This window comes from Aquarana catesbeiana, linkage group LG07 (genome assembly GCF_042186555.1).
Source record: "Aquarana catesbeiana isolate 2022-GZ linkage group LG07, ASM4218655v1, whole genome shotgun sequence".
Taxonomy (NCBI): domain Eukaryota; kingdom Metazoa; phylum Chordata; class Amphibia; order Anura; family Ranidae; genus Aquarana; species Aquarana catesbeiana.
Window position 1 is genome coordinate 237,539,351 of NC_133330.1, and position 23,873 is coordinate 237,563,223.

Genomic DNA, 23,873 nt, shown 5'->3' on the forward strand with positions numbered 1-23,873 from the left:
GATTTGGCTGCTCAATGACCAGGCCATTTTTTGCGATACGGCACTGCGTCGATTTAACTGACAATTGCGCGGTCGTGCGACACTGTACCTAAACAAAATTGACATCCTTTTTTTCTGTTGGTGGTATTTGATCACAGCTGCATTTTTTTTTTTGCACTATAGACAAAAGAAGAAGAGCGACAATTTAGGAAAAAAAAAAAAAAAAAAAACACAATATATTTTACTATTTGCTATAATAAATATCCCAAATTAAAAAAAAAAAACAACAACAACAAAAAAAAAAAAAAAAAAAAAAAAAAAACAAGTTTTTTCCTCAGTTTAGGCCTATATGTATTCTGCTACATATTTTTGTTAAAACAAAACGCAATAGCATCTACAAAATAGGGGATAGATTTATGGCATTTTTAATTATCATTATTAATTTTTTTTTTTTTTTTTTTTTTTTTACACGTAATGTTGGCGATCTGGGATTTTTATCAGGACTGCGATATTGCGGTGGACAAATTGGACACTTGACACATTTTTGGGACCACTGACAATGACACTGTGTTCCCTAGGTGTGTTCAAAATGTAGGGGGGATGAGATTGACTAGGGGAAGAGAGAGATCGGTTTTCATACTTAGTACGAACACACAATCTGTCTCCTCTCCCCTGAGAGAACCGGGATCTATGCGTTTACACACACAGAGCGAGCGATTGCAGGTGCGGACTCGTATCAGCTCCGGGGCGAAAGGCGAAGCGACACAAGGTAACGTCTATTTGCCCAACCGAGCCAACCTGTTGCAGTAAAACTGCGGCGGCTGAACAGGAAGTGGTTAAGGACAGCTCTTCCTTTTGCAACCATTTTATCCAACCTTGCAATACTGTCGACAAGTCCCATTTTGGCAGAATTTTGAATGGAACGGGCTTAATCCTGGCTAACCCCTTAAAGAACCTGCTAACTAGCGGGTCTAACGACAGGGGTTGCTCCAAAAAAAAAAAAAAAAAAACAGACAAGGCCGATACCTGAACTTTCAATGTAAAAATGGCCAGTCCTTGGTCCGCGCCATCTTGTAAAAACTCCAAGACGGCTGGAATATCTGCAGACACCTTCTTGGTGTCTAGCCATGAGCAGAAAAACTTTCCAAAATTTAACATAAATTGCTTGGGTTACTTTCTTTCTATAGGAAAGAATTGCATTTACCACCCTGTCTGAGAGGGCCTTAGACCTCAGGGGGCTTTCCTCAGACACCAAGCTGACAATTTCAAGCTCTGTATTTTTGGCAAAAGGACTGGGCCCTGGGACAACAGATCCTCCCTCTCAGGCAGCATGAGGGGAGGCTCTCCTGCCAGGCGCAGCAGTGTGGAAAGCCAAGGCCTCTTTGGCCAATAAGTGACCACCAGGATCATTGTGGTGCGCTCCTGCACAAACTTCCTCAGGACCAGGGGAATGAGTTTGAACGGGGGAGGCGTAGCATAGGCGAAACGCCTACTTCTGGGCCAAGGCGTCTATTCCCTTGGCCCCTACTTCTCTTTCCAACAAGAAGTACACTGGAACCATGGCATTTGACTTGTTGGCGAACAAGTCCACCTCTGGGAGGCCCCACTTCTCTGCCACTAGCTGGATGTCTTCCCTGTTCAGTGCCCATTCTGACTCGTACACTTGGTGTTGGCTCAGAAAGTCTGCCAGATGATTGTCCACTCCCTTTAGATGGACCGCGGATATCGACCTCAGGTTTCTCTTGGCCCAAGAAAAGATGGCGCTCGCCAGCCTGATTAAAGGTGGACATCGTGTTCCCCCTTGTTTGTTTACATAATAGACTGGTGACTTTTCAGCTCTTTGGCGAGTGCTCTTAGCGCCTCCCAGATTGCTTGTAACTCCCTCCAATTGGCTGAACCTTGGGACTGTGTCTTCTCCCAGCGCTACTTTTTGACCCCCAGTGGGCCCCCCAGCCCCAGGTGCTGGTGTCTGTGGTAATACGGGCGGACACCGGAAGAGACCATAGTAGACCCTGCTCTTCATTCCTCCGCCACCACAGAGACCTCTTGGTCTTTGGAGATAGGTGGAAGGTCACGTCCAGAGATTCCTTCACCCCATCATAGCTGCTCAGGATATTGGCCTGGAGACACCTGAAATAGGCCCTTGCCTAGGGTACTGCTGGGATCATTGATGCCAGAAGGCCTAGACCCGACATGGCCGAACAGATGGACACTACCAGATTGTTTTGAAAAAAGGCTGCTGTTGCCTTTACTTTTTTCACTTTTTCCTCTGTGAGATAAATCTTCTGCATCACCGAGTTAACCAAGAACCCTAGGTATTGCAAGGCCTGCGCTGGGTATAGCTTAGCTTTCTCCCCGTTTATCAACCACCTCTGATCTTCCATAAAGGAAATGGCCACACGCAGATCTCCTTGTAACTGGAGCGCGGATAGTGCAAAAAAAAGGTCGTTCAAGTATGGGATGACTTAGTCTCAGGGGGCCCAGTGCCTCTTCCAGGATTTTCATAAAAATCCTGGGGGATGAGGACAGGCCGAATGGCAGGGCCCAGAATTGGAAATGGTGGACCTGCTTTCCCCATTTGATGGCCACCCTCAAAAACTTTTGAGATTCTTTGTGGATCGGGACGTGTAAACAAGCATCCCTCAGATTGAGGGAGGCCATGAAGCAATCTGGGGGAAGAATTGACTTCACCGTAAAGATTGTTTCCATCCGAAATTACTTGTAGATCACCCATTTGTTCAGTCACTTCAAGTTCAATAATAAGCAGAATTTTCCCGACGGTTTCCTTACCACGAAAACGTGAGAGTAGAAACCATGGTTTATTTCTAGCTATGGCACTGGAATAAGAACCCGCTGGTCTATCAAGTCGCCAATTTGTGACAACAAGGCTGTCATCTTCTGAGGATCCCTGGGAGGCGTGGTTACGAACGTCCTTGCGGGCGGAGTGCCCTTGAACTGGATTTGGTAGCCTTCCCTGATTACCTGATTATCCTCAGTATAAATGCATTTGGGGTAGTCTTTACACACTGTGGGAGGAACTGCCCCAATCTCCCTCCGACGGGGACTAAGTCATTGGGATTTGGTGGTTTTCTTGGGAGAGGAAAACAGGATACTTTTCTGCTTCCCCACGGTTTCTTAGAGGTTGACCCTTTAGGGGTCTGTCCCTGTGATGCCCCTTGTCTTTGGGGACGAAAAAAAAAATTTCCCTGGGGCTTTCTTATTTTTATAGGAAAAGCCTTCTTCTTGTCGGCAGTATGGTCTAGAACTTTCTCTAGATCTTGTCCAAACAAGAAGTCTCCTTCAAATGGGATGCCACACAGCCTAACTTTTGAGGCCGGGTCCCTGACCAGAATTTAAACCATAAAGCCCTGTGAAAGGAATCTACTAGGACAGCGGTCTTGTGCAGCATGGGTAAGGAATCTAGAATTTCCTTCCTGGAAGTCCCACTTTCCAAATGGCCCGTAACTGGTTCAGCCAGACCTCCAAATTACGAGCTACTACAGCCATTGCTGGTTTTAAATTTGTCATGGCTACTTCCCATGACCTTTTCAGCAGTAGCTCCACCCTCTTGTCCATGGGTTCCCTAAGGACACCCATGTCTTGAAAGGTGAGGTCTGTTGATTTGGCACACTGGGAAAAGGCTGCGTCCACTTTAAGCAATTTGTTCCATATACAAGCGGAATCTCACTGTAGGGGAATCTCCTCTTCAGGCTTTTTAGGAAAGAATAGTTTCTTCTCCGGTTCCACCTACTTCTTTTTGATAGAGTCGGCCAGTGCACTGTGTACCGGAAATACCCTGTTTTGGTCTTCTTTCAGTATCCGATACATCTGGTCACGTAGGGACAAAGAGGCCTGCTCTTTAATATCTAGCGTCTCGTAAATCACCCCCAATAAGGCATCCACCTCGAGCGAGAGCCGGTATCTGGGTCACCTTGTCCCTTGGCTCGGAGTATCTTTGGATGATGCGGTCTCACTTAGCTCATCCAAAGGATCCGATTCCTCTCCCCTCCCCCGATTTGTCACCCTCCTCTGGGGCTGAAGCGGGGGGAACTACGGTTGGTTGTTTTGGGGTTTCAAGGTTCGACAACATTGACTTAATAGCCTTCATTTCCTTCTTAACGCCAGAAATCAATTCTTTGCATGCCCCAGTTGCCGCCTTGTAAACCAATTTATCAATACAGGGTTTACAAAGGGGCTTGTTCAACCCTTCTTTGAATTTGTTCACACAGGACAGACACCTCTTCTTCCCCCCTGACTTCTCTGGTTCTTTGGGCTGAGCCTGAGACAAGAGAAGGAGAGAAGAGAAGGGAGGCAAAAAAAAAAAAGAAAAAACAAGGACAAACTGCTGTCAGATACCCTTGCCAACCAGTGGGTGTACCTTCACCAACACCTATGTGCACCACCACCAGCCACTGATGGGATTCACATGACTCTTTAGCCTGGATCCCATCTCACTAAGGGGGGGGAAGATGGGTGCTAACACTGAGTCCACCCGCCTCCCAAGCCCTATAGGCCAAAAGCACCCCAGTGTTCGCCTACCTGAGCTGGGCTGGCACCACTGCCACTTGGTTCTACCAAGTCCATGCTGTCTTCCTGGAGCATCGTGCTGCTGCTGTTGGTGGATCAGGATCATCCGCTTGCCGTGGCTGGCGTTTTTTAAATAAACCGCCATGGATCCGGTGTCCACGCTCATTACACGACCCGGAAGTGATGTGACGGAAGTCCCCGTCCTCCTCCTGCGTTCTACAGGCTGGAACTCGAGGCCTACGCCCGTCCCCCGTTGGACTCAAGCCTTGATACCACGGTATCTGGCCAGCAGACCGCTGTGAGCCTTGTGCGGGGAGCACCAGCCCTCCCCAGGCTATCCATGGAGGACACCGGAGTCAGCTCCCCGCAGCCTGACCGGGGGAGGACTTAGATGCCTTCCATCCCTGCTTAAAAAGTACCTGCAGACCGCCTTCCCCCTCCTCCTTAGGCAGCCCTGCCTAGGCTCAGGGGAAGGAGAGCTCCCATCCAACCTCCGGTAGAGGAAACACAAAAAGACTGAGGAAGAGGGACGGGAGCCGCCCTTTATGGATTTAAATTTTGTGTTTCCTGCCTCCGGAAGTGGGGCCTATCTCTCTAGTGCTGTCCTGGACAGACAACTAGAGAAATGCTATAGTTTTAGCAAAAAAAACCCCAAAAAACTGCTAAATAATTTTTCTCATCAGCAATATATAGCAATCTTGTGACCTCTATCAGTGTCTGGTTAAAGCTTGTAGGAGTTTTCATTCTCCCATGATTGCCCTATGAGGATGCAAGACCCCTGACCCTCTCCCTGGACAGTGGTGACTGCATGTGATCAGCACAGGGCCACTCTCCCAAGAAAAAAAAAACTCTCTAGTAATACACACCATACTGAGCATGTGCAGCTTGTCCCCTAGCCTCTGTACTATCAGGAGATATATTGAGAACTCCAGGAGTATAGGATCAGAGAAGACAGGATCAAACAGCTTTTTTACAAAATGCAGCGGATTAACCCCCCCCCCTTAGGTTCCACGGTGAGTATAACAAAAATGCTTTACTGCATATATAGACTGATTTTCCTGCTGTGGGTTTACTAAACACATCTTAATGCACAGGTGATGTATTCTTTACTATAATGTACCTTAAATGTGCCCTCACATCTTCAAGTTCATTTTCCAATTTTCTACACTTTTCCCAGGATTCCTTCCGTTCTCTTTCACAGTCTTGGAGGGCCTGTCTTCTCTGCTCCTCCTCTTTTTGAATCTATTGAAACAAGTATGACTGGCTTAGAATGCTTTTACATAGTTGGACAAGCTGAATAAAAAGTCCATCAAGTTCAAACAATGGAAAAATGGAAAAATAAATAAATAAATGCATTTAGAATACAGATCCATTTTTTTTAAAAAATCAACTGAGCTGGCTAGAACTACCCACTGAAGAAGTCTATTCCACATTTTCACATATCTCCAAGTGCAAAAGCCCTTCCATATGTGGCGGTTGAACCTTTTTTTCCCTCCAGACGCAAAGTATGCCTCCTGTTCCTTTGCAATGACCTCAAATTGAACAACTCTACACCGAGTTCACTATACGGATCATTCAAGTATTTATACAAGGTGATCATATCTCACCTAATCTCCTCTTCTCCTCTGTTCCTCTAATCTTTCCTCATAGCGGAGATGCTCCATGTCTCTTATCAGTTCGGTTCCCCTTGACTGGACACAAGTTTTACCGCATCCGTTATGGGAACTGGTGCCTAAAGCTGAACTGGATTATTCAAGATGAGGCCTTTCTAATACTTTTTAGAGGGTAAAGATTAAAGTGATACTAAACACACACTGCTTAATTTATTTTCTATTTCAGTATATAGATGATGAAAACTAATTAATTTAATAAAAAATAAATAAAAAAAAAAAAAAACCCCATCCAAGTACCTTTTTCCTAATTGATATACAGCGGTCACATGACCCAGCTCTTTCCCAGCCTGTCTGCAGGGAAACATAAGCAGGAGCTTCTAGTCCTCTGCTGCTGGTCACATAATAATAATAATAAAAAAAAAAAAAATCAGCCTTTGGAACACAGAGTAAAAATAAATAAATTGATATCAATAAGCTGGTTTTAAATTGTCATCCAAGTATATATTTGAAATCAAATCTATTATTTTTTGGCAATAACATGGCGTGGGCACAGGATTTCTGGCAGTCACAGGCTGTGTCACTCCCATCCAGCCTGTGTCTTAGAATACGAGGGAGGTGAAGCCTCCATCAATCTACATATAATATCCCGCCCTCATTGTATTTAGCTGGTTAATGGGCATGGAGGAGGAAGGGAGTGGACTGTCATTTACCACTGTGTATACACCCACATGTGTGACTCTATAGTCACCTGGGCTACTCAGATGTGACAGGGAGGAAATGCTCAGCATAGAAACTCACTGAAAACTGAACATGTGCAGAACTACCAACACTGCTCTGCAAAATCCCTAGCTGAATTGGGGACATGAACAGAAGGGCGAGATAGAGAGCAGCAGGATCAACCAGTTTTTTTTGCAGAATACAGAGAACGAATCTCATAGTGACTGAGTGAGTATGAACAGCATATAATACAGCATTTATTGATCGTTTTGTATGATGTGGGTTTTATTGACAGTTTACAGTAACAGTCTCTCTTGAGCTTATATCTCTTTTAAAGCCTAATTTCATGTTTAATGTTCATGTTGGCCCAAGCAAAGCATTTACTGCAGTAACTGGCGGACTTAAGTGATTTTTATTAAGTGCATGTAGCCTCAGCTACATACAGTATACAGTGATGTGTTCTGGCTGTGGGAAGGGAACTTCAGATTCTATTTTGTTCTGTCCCACTCCTGAAACAAAAGAGAGTCGGACTGAGTACTGCTGAGCCATTCATGGAAAGCTTTATATTCTATGAATGACTACAAAGCTTCCACTGATTGGCTGAAGCAGAGTTTATGACGCCATCTGCTCGCTTCTCCACCTCAGCCAACCAGAGGAAGCTTTGTATTCATACATCCATGCTGTTTAGCAAGGATGATCCCGTTGTAATTTTTTTATGACTGGAATACTTTTAAACGTGGCGGAAAGGGATCCCACCCCCCTTCCGCCGCCATTAACGGGCTCTCCTGAACGATCGGAAAGCCTGAGAGTGATGCGACCTGCGGCATCCATGTCTGGCCTCACAGTGAGAGAAACTGAAGCTGCTTGGTTCTGGCCTTTTGTTTACTGGCTGCATAGCGGTAAGTGAAGCAGCCGATCAGACCGATCTGTGTCTGATCGGCTACACTGGAACCCAAAGGAGAGATGGGGGGGTCTAATAGACTCCTCATGTCTCCATAAAGAATACCGGTCATTGCTATTACGCTCAAAAAGGATGTTTACATTCCTTTTGACAGCAATAAAAGCGATCAAAATTTAAATTAAAAAAAAATAAACACTGAAAATAATTATTAATCATAATTTTTTTTTTTTTTTTTAAAGCGCCCTGTCACCAATGCTCACACACACAGTGGTGAACGCACATGTCGGTCCCACACGCTTTTGTAAACAGTGATCGCATCACACATGTGAGGTATTACCAAGAGCAATAATTCTAGCATGCATGTGCTTCCACTGTGGAGACACTTATAAATTTGTAGTGTTAGGACTGCAAGCAGCACAGGGTGCTGTGATGAGGCCTTGCAGCTTTCACATGCGTTTGCAAATGTGTGCTAATTAAACCCCTGCTTTTAACAGACGGTTAGACAGGTTAATTTGGTTGGTCAGCAGACTGGTTGGTGAGTTGAGCTATGGAATTGTTTTTGTCTTACATGTATATGCCCCTCGCTGTGAAGGCCAGTTATAGGTGGGGGCAGTGGCCAGTTTTTTGTTATAATAATTCTAGCACCAGACCTCCTCTATAAATCTAAATCTAAATCTAAACTGGTAACCTGCAAAGGCTTTTAAAGCATCACCTATGGATAATTTAAAAGTACCGCACTTTGTCGCCATTCCATGAGCGCGTGGAATTTTAAAGCGCTGCATGTTAGGGATCTATTTACTCAGCATAACATCATCTCTTACATTATTTAATTTTTCATTTAATTCTCTGGGGTCTCTGATCATGAAGTGTATGAACTTAGCGCTGTCTAACAGCAAAAATCTGTAAATCTGGCCATAGATGTAAATCCATAGATAATTAGTACCACTCTGTGCAAATTATACTAAAATTTACAACGTTAATCTAAAAATACATCTATTCATATAAAACAGATGCAACACTCACAAAAGTTTTCTTCATTCAATAGTTTGTAACGTCAGCTTGGAATGCAACTCTGCGCCTTTGAAGATGCTCCCGGGGAGGAGCGAAATGCATTAGATGGAAACTTCTGGTGACGTCACCTCCGGTGTTTGGAGTGCAAGCCGGAAAAGTTTGTTACATTTTTAAAAAAAAATACTTTAACCACTTCCAGACCGGCACACGCCGATGTACGTCGGCAGAATGGCACAGCTGGGCAAATGGACTTAAAGGTACGTCCATTTGAATTCCCCGCCGTGCCATTGCGTGCGCGCGCCGGCCGGGAGTCCCGCGGACTCAATCGCCGCGGGGATACCCGCGATCGCCTCACGGAGAGGACGAACGGGGAGATGCTGATGTAAACAGCATCTCCCCGTTCTGCCTAGTGACAAGTGTCACTGATCACAGCTCCCTGTCATCGGGAGCAGTGATCAGCGTAGTGACACACACAGCCCATCCCCCCTACAGTTAGAATCACTCCCCTAGTAATGACTTAACCCCTCCCCGCCCCCTAGTGGTTAACCCCTTCACTGCCAGTGTCATTTACACAGTAAATCGGTGCATTTTTAATCGCACTGATCGCTGTATAAATGACAATGGTCCCAAAAATGTGTCAAAAATGTCCGACATGTCCGCCATAACGTCGCAGTCACAATAAAAATCGCTGATCGCCGCCATTACTAGAAAAAAAAAAAAATATTAATAAAAATGCCATAAAACTATCCCCTATTTTGTAAACGCTATAACTTTTGCGCAAACCAATCAATAAACGCTTATTGCGATTTTTTTTACCAAAAATATGTAGAAGAATACGTATCGGCCTAAACTGAGGAAAAAAATGTTTTTTTATATATTTTTGGGGGATATTTATTATAGCAAAATGTAAAAAATAATGCGTTTTTTTCAAAATTGTCGCTCTTATTTTGTTTATAGCGCAAAAAATAAAAATCGCAGAGGTGATCAAATACCACCAAAAGAAAGCTCTATTTGTGGGAAAAAAAGGACGTCAATTTTGTTTGAGAGCCACATCGCACGACCGCGCAATTGTCAGTTAAAGTGACGCAGTGCCGAATCGCAAAAAGTGCTCTAGTCAGGAAGGGGGTAAAATCTTCCAGAGCTGATGTGGTTAATAAAAAAATGGAATTATGCTATGGATATCTCCTGGTTCTCCTTGCATGACATCGCACCTGAGATACCTGCTATCCTGTTGGAATACACTGAGGAATTGGGATTTGTCCATCACAAGAATCTGAGGATTGTCCTTTTTCTAATTGGTGCAATACCTATTAGGATTCAGTGAGTGAGGGCACATTAGGAGGGGATCGCAGCACCTTATTGCTTTTTTTTTTTTTTTTTTTTTAAACAACAAGGTGCTTTATTCAAAGAAGGAAATTTCGTAATACACTTAAGGTAATGTCATTACTATACAATACATATGGGATACAGGTTAATTGACCAACCACAACCTCTGTAAAGGACTTGTATACATTTTAACTACCCTTAATCTGAGCTACTAGGATAGTGGGTCGCTCATTTAATCTATACAGTCTTTCTAGGCTAAAGAGTACCCTCTGACCTTCATAAAGTATATTTTGAGGTATTTAGACCCTTCCACTCCAGCATACACGCATGACAGGGAGGGGGAGAAGGGGAAAAAGAACAAATGGCCGTTCCCCAGTTAAAAGGCCACCTCTCATCTCCCCCCCCAATCCAGTGGTAAATTTATGTCAGCGTCCAGGGGGCCCACACCTTGTTGTACTTCCATGCACATCCCCTATTCGAGTACGTCATCTTATATAGTGGAAGAGCCTCATTCAGCAACCTCTCCCAACCAGCAACAGTTGGCGGAGATGGGGAAACCCAGCTGATTAGGATCGCTTTTTTGGCATAAAATAAAAGGTACGCTATGAGCAGTTTCGAGTGGTGTGTACGCTGTTCGTCATCAGGAATCCCCAGTAAAGCCAGGGCTGGATCAGGAGTCAGATTAATTTGCAGCCTGAGATTAATTTCTTCAAAAACAGTTTGCCAAAATTACACTATGACAGGACACTCCCAAAACATATGTATATATGTGCCTATATGAAAGTCGCAGTGGGGGCAATTAGGGTTACGATGTGGGAACATCCTCTGAAGTCTCTTTGGGGTATAGTACACCCTATGGAGAAACTTAACTTGTATTCGTTTATCCCTGGACGAGATGACAAGCTTGGGACCATGTTCCAAACTTTCCTCCCATGATTCCCTATCCAAAGATGGGACATCTATCTGCCAGTAATCCCACAATTTGTCCAATTTGACTAATTTGGTGCAAAGGAGCGCTTCATAGAGAGTGGACAGGGGTTTCCCCACCGTCTCTGAGGCCAATAGCCGCTCAATAGGGTCTTCTAAAATATTTGGAGGTCGGGGGAATTCAGCCTTAGCTGCGTGACTCAATTGATGATACCTAAATAGCATCCATCCTGGTAAGCCAAATGTCTGGGACATTTGGAAGAAGGACAGCAGGGCCCCGACCGGCATGATATCCCCCACAGTTTTGATCCCAAAACGAGCCCACACATGAGGTCCTGAACCGTGCGGAAGTGGGGAAGGTGGGAGTTACTCCACAAGGGTTGAACAGGGGATATTTGGTCTGACTGGCTAAAACGTTATGTTGCTACTCTCCATATTGTCCACGTGGTGCGCGTCGGACCCGGCACAACGGGGTAAGCTCTTGGGCCTCTAAATATGAAGTTCCTGAGGTCCAGTTAAGAACCCAGAGTGGAAGCTTCCAAACATACAGCTGCATTAGGCCTAGAACCTTGAAACCACCAGTACACGGAGATCAAAATCGCAGCCCAAAAATAAACACGAAAGTCCGGGAGTGCTAGCCCCCCCAACCTCTGTGGTAGCGACAGGGTTGACCTCGCCAGTCTAGGGGACACCCCATTCAAAATAAAAGTATGTAGACAGCGGTCAATTTCTTTAAAAAACGAAGCAGGTATTGTAATTGGACAATTGTGAAAAACATAATTGAAAGGAGGCAGAAGCATCACCTTAACCAGATTAATGCGGCCTAATAGAGGTAATGGAAGCCCCGCCCAGGACAAGCAGCACTTTTTAAGGGACGGGAGTACTGGTTGAAGATTTCGATCAAAGAAGTCTATCGGTTTCTTGGTCACCTGTATACCCAGGAATCTAAATTCCTCCACCCAGCGAAGCGGAGTAGGAGAGCCCATAGATACCGCCCTGTCATCAATTGGGAAGAGAATTGATTTGGACCAATTTATTTTTATGCCCGAGAACAGGCCAAATTCGTCAAAGATCCGCAAAGCTGCCAGGAGGGACGACCCCGCATCGTTTAAATAAAGCAATGCAATGTCCGCATACAGGGAAGTTTCTCCTCCAGGCGTCCCACTCGTAAGCCTCGGACCTCTGAGGATTCCCTAATTAAAGTTGCCAATGGCTCAAGAGCCAGGGCAAACAAGGAGGGTGACAGGTGGCAGCCCTGTCGCTTACCTCTATGGAAGTCGAAAACATTAGATAGTCTGTCATTGGTGCGTATCCTAGCTTTAGGAGCTCAGTATAACAGTTGGAGCCAATGCATGTACCTAGGGCCGAAGCCATATCTACTCATAACTTCCCAAAGATAAACCTATTCCACCAAGTCTAACGCCTTCTCCGCGTCTAGAGAGGCGATGACTCTAGTGCCCGGATTATCATGGGGGATAGACAAGTTCAGGAAAAGGCGTCTCAGGTTGATGTCTGTTCCCTTACCCGGCATGAAGCCCATTTGGTCAATGTGAACTAGGTCCTCTATAACAGTAGAGAGGCGATTAGCCAGAACTTGCCAAAATTTTGGCATCCACATTTAAGAGGGAGATTGGCCTGTATGATGCACAATCTTGGGCATCCTTACCGGGTTTGGGAATTAAAACAACAACAGCTTCCTCCATGGACTCAGGAAGTCTATCCAGTGAGGCCAGGTCCGAGAATAACCTTGTAAGCTTGGGGTCAACAATTTCAGCAAAGTTGGAATAAAATTCTGTCGGGAGGCCCTCTGAGCCAGGCGTCTTCCCACCCTGTAGTTTTCCTATAGCGGCCTGAACCTCTTCCAGGAGGGATGTCGCTCTCCAAGCGTTCCCTGTCAGCTGTAGCTAAGGTTGGGTGTGCAATGGAGTCCAAGAAGGTCGTTAGGTCGGTCAGGGAATATGTAATCCTAGACTGACACAGTTCTTTAAAGAATTCCAGGAACCGGTTATTTATACTTTCTGGTGACACAAGTGGTGACCCGTCAACGCCCCGTACACTAACAATGTAGGTCATGGGGTTTTGTGTTTTAGCCAACCGGGCCAGAAGACGGCCATTTTTGTCCCCATATTCGAAAATTCTCTGCCGGGTGTAGAACATGGCCTTTTTTGTTGTTTTCAACCCGCTGAAGAGGGAGCTGCCTAAGAGCTTGCTGCCAGGATTTATACTTATCTGAGGTTGGGGACAACACAAATTCTGCTTCCCTCCCCGCCGCCTCCTCCTCCTCCTCCATTTGCTCTAGTAAATCTGGAAGATTCCCATTGCAACTGTGCAATGCGGGAAATGTAAGCTTCTCTAACCCAGGCCTTAAACGAGACCCACTGCACAAGGGAGGAAATAGTATTATTATTCAGGTTCCAATATGTGACCAGCGATTCAGTCATCGGTTCCTGCAATCGATCACCTGACGCCCATAGCCCCGAGAGTCGCCAGAGTTTGTAATTAGAAAGTGCAGAAATGGAAATGGACAAAGTGGAGCGTGATCCGACACCCCGCGAGGGATCACACGTGCCTCCACAACCCAGGAGAGGGCCGTCTGTGAAGCATAGGCCAAATCTAATCGTGACAATGTTTTATGGGAGCTCGAGTGACACGTATACTCCCTAGTGCCCGGATGCGGACAACACCACACATCAGTAAGGGCATACATGGAGGCCCATTGTGCCAGAGCGGACTCCCCCCTAGTGACCCCCTGCAACCTATCCATCCCGTACAGGGAACCATGTTAAAATCCCCCAGCATAAAAATTGCCGGGGTATCAGACTTCAGGGCTATTTGCATCATTTCATTTAAGGTAGAAACCGATGACGCGGGTGGCAGATACAGACCCACTATACCATATTCCTTCCATAAAGACATACATGAAGTACAATATACCTCCCAGCCGGATCCGAGCACATCTCCAGAACCTGAAGGGGCAGGGGCCTCCGTATAATACTGACTCCTCTGGCATAGGTGGAGTATGTGGCATGATAATGCAGCCCATGCCAAGGCCGGCGGAGTCCCTTAACCCTGGAGCCCTGGAGGTGCGTCTCCTGTAGTATGCACACATGGGGGTTATATCTCTGGAGATATTTAAATACCAATGAGCGCTTCACTGCTGAGTTAAGACCCCTCACATTCCAGAAAATAATATGAGACATATTCAGTTAGGTATAAAAATGTGAACCCAAGTAACCCAGAGGACAAGACAGATATATTTTACATTGGTAGCATAGATAAAAAAAATGCGGGCATTGGGACCCTTCCCAATGATAGATCGCACAGCATGACATTATAAGTAGCATAAAGCTCCAACCATACTAGGTAAAGAAAAGTAGAAAAATAAAACAAAATTGGCAAAAATCTCCAATTTCTTTCCACCCTCAAAACAAGAACAACCCTCCACGCAACTCCATCCCAATCATGGAGTGCATATATTCCCAAACAGCAGACAACATGTCTGTTAAGCCAGATTCATAAAACAGAGGGACCTGAAAAAGATGGTTCGGTGCGCAGGGCCAGTCTCCAACAATTCACCGGAGATGCTGGATAGCTGTAAAATAGCATGCAAACATGCACAGGAAAAAAATTAGTAGTACAGAGGTGTGTGAACTAATATTAGCCCAGGGCATCAGCACGTCACTGGGCCCCAGCCATCAGTAACTGTATATCCTCAGGGAGCAACTATAAGTGAACACTGTATTAAAACTTCCCCTGCAAGCAGGGGCACAAAACTTGAACTGTTACAGTACCTGAGCAACGCAAGGGCTCCAAACTTCAATAAAGGCAAGTTGCCCCCGGTAACCACCAAGCATTAAATGTCAGCACAGGGGGCAGTTATCCAATAAAGTATCAGGCAGGTCGTGGAACACGATGAAGGAAAAAGGCAGGGCCACCTACCCGCCACTGTGATCCTCCTGTCTTCCACGATCAGCGATGAGGGGGCAGAGTATCAATCCAGGAGGAAGCTTCCCATGGAGACGTAAAAACCCGGACCGTCTCGCCATCTTGGACCCGAAGATGTGCTGGAAAAAGGATGCTATATTTTATGTTATGAGCCCGTAACGCCGCTTTAACTGGATCAAATGATTTCCTCAGTTTCTGGGTCTCTAAAGAATAGTCCGAAAAAATGAGCAGCTTGTTGTTCTGGAATTGCAAATCTCCTTGTGCCCTTGCCGCTCTCAGTGCCTCATCCCTGTCACGAAAGTTGAGAAAACGGAGGATGAAAGTGCGGGGGGGGGGGGATCCCACTGGGCCCGGTCTGGGTGGAACACGATGTGCCCTCTTGACTGTGTAATAAGGAGAGTATTGAGCGTTTGGTAGCAAGTTGCGCAGAAGATCCTCCACGAACACTATGGGATTGGGGCCCTCTGCACCCTCCGCCATACCCACGATACGCAAGTTATTCCTCCTATTACGGTTTTCGGCATCGTCCACTTAGTATTCCAATGCCTTAATTTTGTTCTGGATGGTGCAGAGAGCAGAGGAATGCTCCCACACCGCATCCTCAACTGTCCCCACAAGCAGCTTTGTTTCAAAGACCCGACAGCGGAGCTTATCAACATCCTGTCTCATAAGGCCAATCTCCAGCTGTACAGCTTCTATTTTTGTTGTGAGGGCAGCCTGACACGCAGCAATTGCCATCATTATGCCCGCCACATATCCTGGTGGCTGCGGGGCTTCAGCCGCCACATCCGTCTGGGACGCCATATTGCTACACCTGCCACGAGGCAGCACACAGGCCGCGGTAGGAGGTAGAGGCTGGGGCTCCTCAATCTGCGGGAAGCGGAGCCGTTTACCTCTGCCGGGAGTTCTTCTTCCGGAGCGCCGTCTCATCAGTGCCAGTCACAGCGGCGGTGTATGTCTTACCGGGAGAAGGATAAGAGGGAAATTATCCAGCAAAGCTCCGTACTGTGCAGCCGCTCAGGTCACCATCCTGGACACGCCACCTTATTGCTTTTTACTGCACTATATTGGCACAAGAATATTGGCGCAAGGACTGCACTTTAAAGGACCAATTTAAAATTGTTGAACGGAGTAGATGGCACAAACATACGTCTCAATGCACAAACTTTATGTGAGGTTTTATATGAATTGATGTATTAAGAGATCAACGTTGTTAATTTTAGTATAATTTGCAGAGTGGTACTAGTTATCTATGGATTTACATGTTTACATCTATGGCCAGATTTACAGCGGTGTAATAATTACAGTTTAAGCAAATCAGTATGGATTTTCTCTCCAGAAGGTATTACTATACTAAGGATGGATGAGTTGGCACCCTCCCCTTAGTCATCTTATGGCAGGAGAGGGATGTCCTCCCTCTTTCCTTTCTATGGCTCATTAAGAAAAGAAGGCTTCGTACAAATGAACTTTCAATTCGCTTTACCACAAATTCACCTGAAAAAACATTTGGGAAAAAATTGTTTCCTAAAATTAATGCATAATGGTTTTTGTACTTTAATGTGATAAGGGCTAAAAATATAAACTTTTTATAGTCAGGTAAGCATTGCATATCAATATTTTGTCATTTTCCATCCAGCCAGCAGATGGAGTTTTAGCCTTCTTAAAAAAAAATTAAAGGAAAAAAGGGAATGTCTATTTTTTGGGGGGATTCCTTCCTCCTCCTCCCCCTCCCGAATGGGTTCAGCCATACGATCCTCTATTTTCCAATATATAACCTCTACGAAACAAGTCAGTGGGCCATTTACTGCTGGTCGCCTGGGAAGATCTGTTGCTTATAATAAAAATAGGGAGTCCAGATTTTCTGAAATTTCTGGTCTTGCTCTTTTAGTGTCATAGTAAGATTTTCCATTTGTTGGATTTCTGTTATCCTTGCAAACCATTGTGATCTAATTGGAGGAGTAGTACTCTTCCACAACGCTGGGATACACGCCTTGGTTGTGGTAAGTAGATGTTTTAGAAGTGAATTTTTATATATTTTTCATTAGATAAGAGAGTGTCATGTAATAAAAAAAGTTGCCGAATTTTCTCCAAGAGACACACCTTAATTGTTTTAACAGTGTCAGCAACCATCGTCCAGAACTCAGCCCTGGACATTCCCAAAAAATGTGTAACATAGTGGCCTCAGATTCCTAGCATCGCCAACAGACATTCGATACTTGAGGAGATATCCAATGTAGTATTGTCAAGGTTCTGTACCATTTAGTAAGGATTTTATACCCTCCTTGATACCTATTCGCCAGTGAGGCCTTGTGAATGAACCATAAAATCCTATCCTTTTGGACCTGAGAGAATGAAACCCACAGGTCTCTTTCCCACAATTGTAGGAAAGCCAATTCCTGTGGAGCTTCCAGTCCAATCAGCGAGGCATAGAGGTATGACAACAAATGTGAAGAAAATCTAGATCTGCTGAAAAATTACATTCAATCTCCCTACTCGTCATCACATGATTGCCCGTTGAGAAATGTAAAAGCCTACTAAGGCCCCGCCGTAGTAAAGCATTAAAGCAATGGTCTGTCAGACCCGGCTGAAAAGCCGGTGTGCCCAGAACAGGTATTTAAAGGGCTCGAATATGGCGAAATAGTAGTGGTTTTAAAAATCTTTTTAATAGTCCGTAAAGTGGTGACCACCATGGAGTGCCCCTTCATGGTCTGTGGGATATCTGTATCCGAAAGCCATGCAAGCCCTTCCAAAAGTAGGGCAACCGTCGCTTGTTCCATATGAACCCATGGGTTCTTTTGAAACACACACCAATCCAATACCCGTGGCAAATGCACAGCCTCATGATACTTAACTGGGTTTGGGAAATGCAATCCCTCCTCTTTCCTTAAGAAGTGATAAAATAGTCCTGCGCACTCTCGCTGGCTTTCCGGCCCAGATAAATCTCAAAAACTCTGGATCGAAGATCTCTCAAAAAACCTGAAGGAATTTTAATAGGCAAGGTCTAAAGTAGGTACAAAAGTCTTGGCATAACGTTCATCTTTATGATATTGGTCCTACCGAACCATGTAAGAACCTCCCTGTCCCACCGCGCCATTGGAGCAAAATTAAAGTGGAGGGCTACCCTGAAAAAAAAATTTAAAAAATTACCAAAAATCCTAAAAAAAAAAAAAAATTAAATAAAAAAAAAACATTTGAAAAAAAAAAAAAAAAAAAAATGTTTTAAACTTACCTGAACCCTTGTTGCTAGGCAGTCTTCCTAATCTGCCGGTTCCTATTCCGCGGCGTCTTCTGCTCCTAGCTGAGTGGCCCCGTTGCCTTCTGGAAATTGTGTGTGTTCCAAGAAAACTACGGGGCCATTCAGAGATCGCCGCGCCGCTCGCGCGTGTGCAGTAGGAAACTGGCAGTGAAGCCACAAGGCTCCACTGCCTGTTTCCCTTACCTAGGATGGCGGTGCCAGGACCCGAGAGACGGGTCGGCCTTGGGCGGCCGACATCGCGGGCACCCAGGCCAGGTAAGTCTACTTATTTAAAGTCAGCAGCTACAGTGTTTGTAGCTGCTGATTTTAAAATTTTTTTTTAGCTGACTGGAATCCCGCTTTAAGTTCAAATACCATATTTAAATTTATTCATTATCTTTGTCCCTAGATAACATATATGGGAATCTGTCCATTTAAATTCAAATTGGGTGGCTATCTGGTGCTGGAGGGTTGCACCCAACTCCACACCCATCGCCTCAGATTTATTATAGTTCAACTTAAAGTTGGACAGCGCACCATATGTGCGTAGCTCCAACAACAGGGATGGGAGGGATATCACTGGGGAAGTTCTAAAGGATATAAGATCATCCGCATAAGCGGCAAGTTTGTGTTCCCCTCCTTTTGTTAAAATGCCCCCGATATCTGGGTTGGCACGGATAGTTCTTAAAAAAGGTTCTAGCGTAAAGATAAAGATAATGGGCGATAGTGGACAGCCCTGACACATCCCATTACCTATGGGTGAAGAATCTGACATTATATTGTTAATCCTGACCTGAGCTGACAGGACGGAGTATAAAAATTGTAAACCAGCTTTGCATCCCTGTCCCCAAGCCTATGTGTTGTAACATAGCTTTCAAAAATGTCCAATCAACCCTATCAAATGCTTTCTCCGCATCCATGGATATATGCACTAAAAGTTTTTGATTAACTTGGGAAAAATGTACAGCACTATAGCGCTCAAGACCCGTTGCATATTATCTCTGCCTTCTCTATCAGGTGTAAACCTAACTTGATCAAGATCTATCAGAGAAGAAATATGACTCAATAGTCTAGTGGCGAGGATTTTTGTAACAATTTTTAGATCCACATTTAACAGGGAGATTGGACGATAGCTAGGGCGCAGGGATGCATCTTTGCCCTCTTTGGGGATTACTGTTATATGAGTGAACAGTGTCTCTGCTGGTATTGTCTGCCCCTCACGTAGAGAGTTAAAAGCCGCTACAAATCTTTGTGCCAGTTTATCTGAAAAGGTCTTGTAATAAGATAGGGTATACCCGTCTGGGCCAGGGGCCTTACCCGGTTTCAATGATTTAAGGGCTGCCAAATACTCGTCTACTGTAAGTGGGGCATCCAATTCTTTCACTCTCATCAGATTGCTTAGGCATTCCTGAGGCTTGAAGATATTCCCTAACATCCTCCCATCCACTGTGTGATAGCGAGGAGGAGGACTGCCCCTCTAACTGATATAGGCTAGCATAATAATCCCTAAAGGCCTGCGCAATCGCCTGTGAAGAACTGACCAGAACATCACCGTGTGTTTTAATATGGGAGATGCAATTACGTGCCCCGGTCTCTCAGAGCATTGGCTAACATCCTACTCAGTTTGTTTCCAAACTCACAGAATGTTCGCCTACAGCGAATTAATTGAGCTTTTGCTTTGTCCATGAGTAATGGGTTTAACTCATCGCGTAAACGTGAGAGTTTCTCCTCTGTCTGTTGGGCTTGGGATTTCTTATGGGCAGTTTCCCCGATATCTCTAAGTAGAGAGGAGTCTATCTGAGCAGTTAACAGTGGTTTACTATGATCTCCTAAAGATATAAGGGTGCCTCTAATGACACACTTACTGTATTTGTTTCCCACAAGCAAAACGGAGTAACCTCCCCTGTATCATTAGTTGCGAAGAAGGAATCTAGTTCTTGGATTACATGTTTCTCATATTCCGGGTCTTTCAGATGTGCCTCATTAATTTTTCAATGCCACTCACGAGGCACTGGTTCTCCCAGTTCTATAACACAATTGGTCGGTGCATGTTCCGATAAGGTAAACAAGCCTATAGAGGTCCCGCATAAACATAACAGGGCATTCTGGGAAAGAAAAATATTATCGATTCTGGTATATGTCTTGTGGTTAGCTGAGAAAAAGGTTTAATCCCTATCATGTACACGAAGAGTTCTCCAAGTATCCATCAATTGCAAATCCTGAAGAAGTCTTTTAGCTCTACGCAATTTTGCATATGAAAAAAGGGAGGCTCCTTTAGACACATCAAGCGTGGGGTCCAACGCCATGTTCAAGTCCCCTCGCACCAACAGGAGACCCTCCTTATGTTGATGCACCAAATGAAGATATGTCTCAAGTGAGGAGACCTGATCTTCATTTGGCAAGTAGAAGTTAACTAGAGTAACTTTTTGCTCAAATAGGAGTCCCTTGACGATGAGAAGGCGATCCTCATCATCTGTAGTTACCTTCAATTCCTTCCATGGGATCTGTTTAGAAATGAGAATTGAAACCCCACTTGACTTGGAAGTCTGAGAAGCACCACGATAGACTGTCGGAAATCTATGGTTCCCCAATCTTGGGATTTTATCTTTTCTAAAGTGTGTCTCCTGGAGAAAAATATGAGATTTAAATCTCCCCAGCTCGTCAAGTAGTCTTGTACGTTTCTCTGGACTATTTAGCCCCTTAACATTGTACAAGGTCAGAGTTAACCTAATCATTTTAACGCTCGGGAGGCAGAAGAGAAGAGGAGAGGAGAGGGAAAAAGATAAAAAAAATCCCTTAAACCAGAAAATAGCGGACAAGGTATAACTTTTAAACCCATCTGCTAACCAGAACACAGAAAAAGTTAAAACACCGCCGACTTTCCTCCAACCGGAGGAGAGTAGAGCTGCACGATTAAATGTTAAGAATCGTTATCGCGATTTTTTCCCTGTTGCGATCTTGACAAAGTATTTCCAGATTCTTTCTATGCAGAGAATTCTCTCTGCTCTGTTGAAGCCGACAGCTGTCAAAAGAAAGGAAAAAAAAAACAACGGGCATTCTGCCAAGAATCACAACATTATTTAGCAGTGGAACTTAAGTGGTTAACTGTTGGTTTCAAGTTAAATTTTTTTTTTTTTGCTAGAAAATTACTTAGAACCCCCAAACATTATTATATATATATATATATATATATATATATATATATATATATATATATATATATATATATATATATATATATATATATATATATATATATATATATATTTTTTTTTTTTTCAGTAGAGACCCTAGAGAATAAAATGGTGGTTGTTGCAATATTTTATGTCACACTGTATTTGCGCAGCAGTCATTCAAATGTATTTTTTTGGGGAAAAAAATTACACTGTAATGAATTAAAAAAAAACAAAAAAAAAAAAAAAACTAACCAGTAAAGTTAGCCCAATTTTTTTTTGAATAATGTGAAAGATTTTAGGCCGCGAGAATCGTGATCTTTTTATTCCAAGCAAAAAAAAAAAAAATTGCGATTCTCATTTTGGGCCAGAATCGTGCAGCTCTAGAGGAGAGGTGTTTATGTTAGGGAAAGTGGTCAAGCAAGACAGAGATTTGAGATGTGGTACAAACACAGGTGCATTCCTAACCCTCCTAAAATCTCTAAATAGTAAACAAACCATTTATTCACCCAGTAGGACATATAGTATAAACATTACTTGCCTAGCCTCAATGACTCAAAACCTCTCGGGTCAGGCTGTGTAATCAATTCTCCTTAATAAGAGGAGAATTGAAATCTGCCTGCTAACGTCAGCTCCAAAAAAGCATAAGATAAGCAATTTCACATCTATATTTACAGAGCTACAGATCCTTTACGGATCATGAATACATCTGCTTATAAATGCTAAGAGTTGACCAAGATATCATCCTTTATCTCAAGTCCTTAAACTAACTGAGTCTCATAAAAAGGGGTTTCTAATCAGATCCCCAACTATAAGTAATCTGCCCTAATATTCGACCACCCATGTGTCTCATCCCCTAGCCCTTTGCCCCCATTTGACTTAAGATTAACAGTCTCAGTCAAAATAAAAAACCACTGGGACATTAACCGCTGGCCAACACCCCCCCCCCCCCCCCCCCCCCGGCCTACTAATGTCCCCCATATCAGAGATGTCTTTCCCATAGAATAGAATGGGGAAGCAAATCTCTTTTAAATGAGGGTGGTATGAACAAATTTATCAGTTCAGTGTTGTAATTCCCCACAGTCAGTAAATATGTAGAAATATTGTACCATAACTTTTAATTACTCAGTCATAAAACAGTGAAAATAATAAAATAATAAACAGATGGTGCAGCGCTAGAAAAAACAACAGCCAAAGTAGTCCATAAAACATTCAGTGTATCCAATCATTCAGGTGTGGTGTAGCTTCATGCTGACATCAGTGACTTGCAGTGTACCCTCCACCAGTACAAAGGATGGCCTCTCACCTTGTAGCAGGGACCCTTTGGTTATAGAGGGTCACAAAAGCATTCCCTTACGGGTCAAATAAGGATGGAGCACAGCCGATCCACATCCATCAAACAGCAGGGCACAAACGGGCAAATACAGGCACTTTCCCAGCGTTTATATTGATATGGAACAGAAAGAGTACAGAATAGTGCTCTCTTACACCCTCTCTCCAAGGTGCACACGAAGAACAGCTAATCTGACTGCGTGGGCGTCCTGGGCGGGATCTCCCTCTCCACTGCGATCTCAACTGTTGTTGGGGATCCCATTCCCCTAATGTTGGAAGCTCTGTCCATTTGGGAACTTCAATACCCTCTGAGCCCAAGTAGAATAGATCTGGCAGTTGAGCGGGATAATATAAGTTAAAGCTGCGTTTCTCCTTTTTAATGTACAAAGACAATGGGTAACCCCATCAGTAAGTAGCTCCCCTGGAGCGCAGATGGTCCAACAATAGTTTCAGCAAGCGACCTCAGTTCTTTGTCTGGTGGCACTAATATAATATATATTTGTATTTCCGCACCTTCAAAATCCACCGACCCCTTCTGCCATGCTGCCCTGATTATATCCTCCCTCATTCTAAAGAAGTGTATTCGACACAAAACATCTCGAGGAGTAGACTGGTCAGCGTTGCGAGCAGTGAGGACCCTATGCACCCGATCCAATTCGATCAGGTTGTCCGGAGGGTTCTCCAATAGCTGATTAAAAATAGCAGTCACTGTATCTCTCAGACCTAAACCCCACACAACTGCTTCCGGAATCCCTCTGATCCGGATACATTATCCCTTCTACTTCTATTTTCAGAGTCTTCTGCTTGTAATTGCAGCCTAATCAATCTCTGATGTTGAGTATGTAACCTTTCCTCCATAGCATCCATGCGTGCATCTGCCACTCCTTGCTGAGTTTCTAAATGGATCACTTTCTGGTCCGTAGCAACTGTTTTAGAGCAGACCTCATCTATTTCTTTCCTCAGAGTACCCTTTAGGCTGCCGCAGCAGCTTCTGTGTATCCTCTTTAGTGGGGAGGGTCTGTATCAACTGTCGAATATCTGGTTCCACAGCATGCACCTGGGAATAAGGGCTGCCTGGGCTCAATGAGCATATCTGTGAATCTATACAAGAAATCACCTGTATGGGTGTAGAGGAGTCCAGTCCCGCTATTTCGGATCATGCAACGGTCGTTGCATCAATCGATAGT

The 23,873-nt window shown here is 44.3% G+C and overlaps 1 protein-coding gene across 4 annotated transcripts in view; it reads right to left on the reverse strand.

Moving 5' to 3' along the window:
* Positions 1-23,873, reverse strand: part of CCDC18 (coiled-coil domain containing 18) — a 207,509-nt gene that overhangs the window by 105,810 nt on the left and 77,826 nt on the right. For all 4 annotated transcript variants that reach the window (XM_073593126.1, XM_073593128.1, XM_073593127.1 and 1 more), the window contains exon 8: positions 5,627-5,748. In XM_073593126.1, coding sequence (XP_073449227.1) covers positions 5,627-5,748 — 122 coding nt within the window. The remainder of the gene's footprint in view (positions 1-5,626; positions 5,749-23,873) is intronic.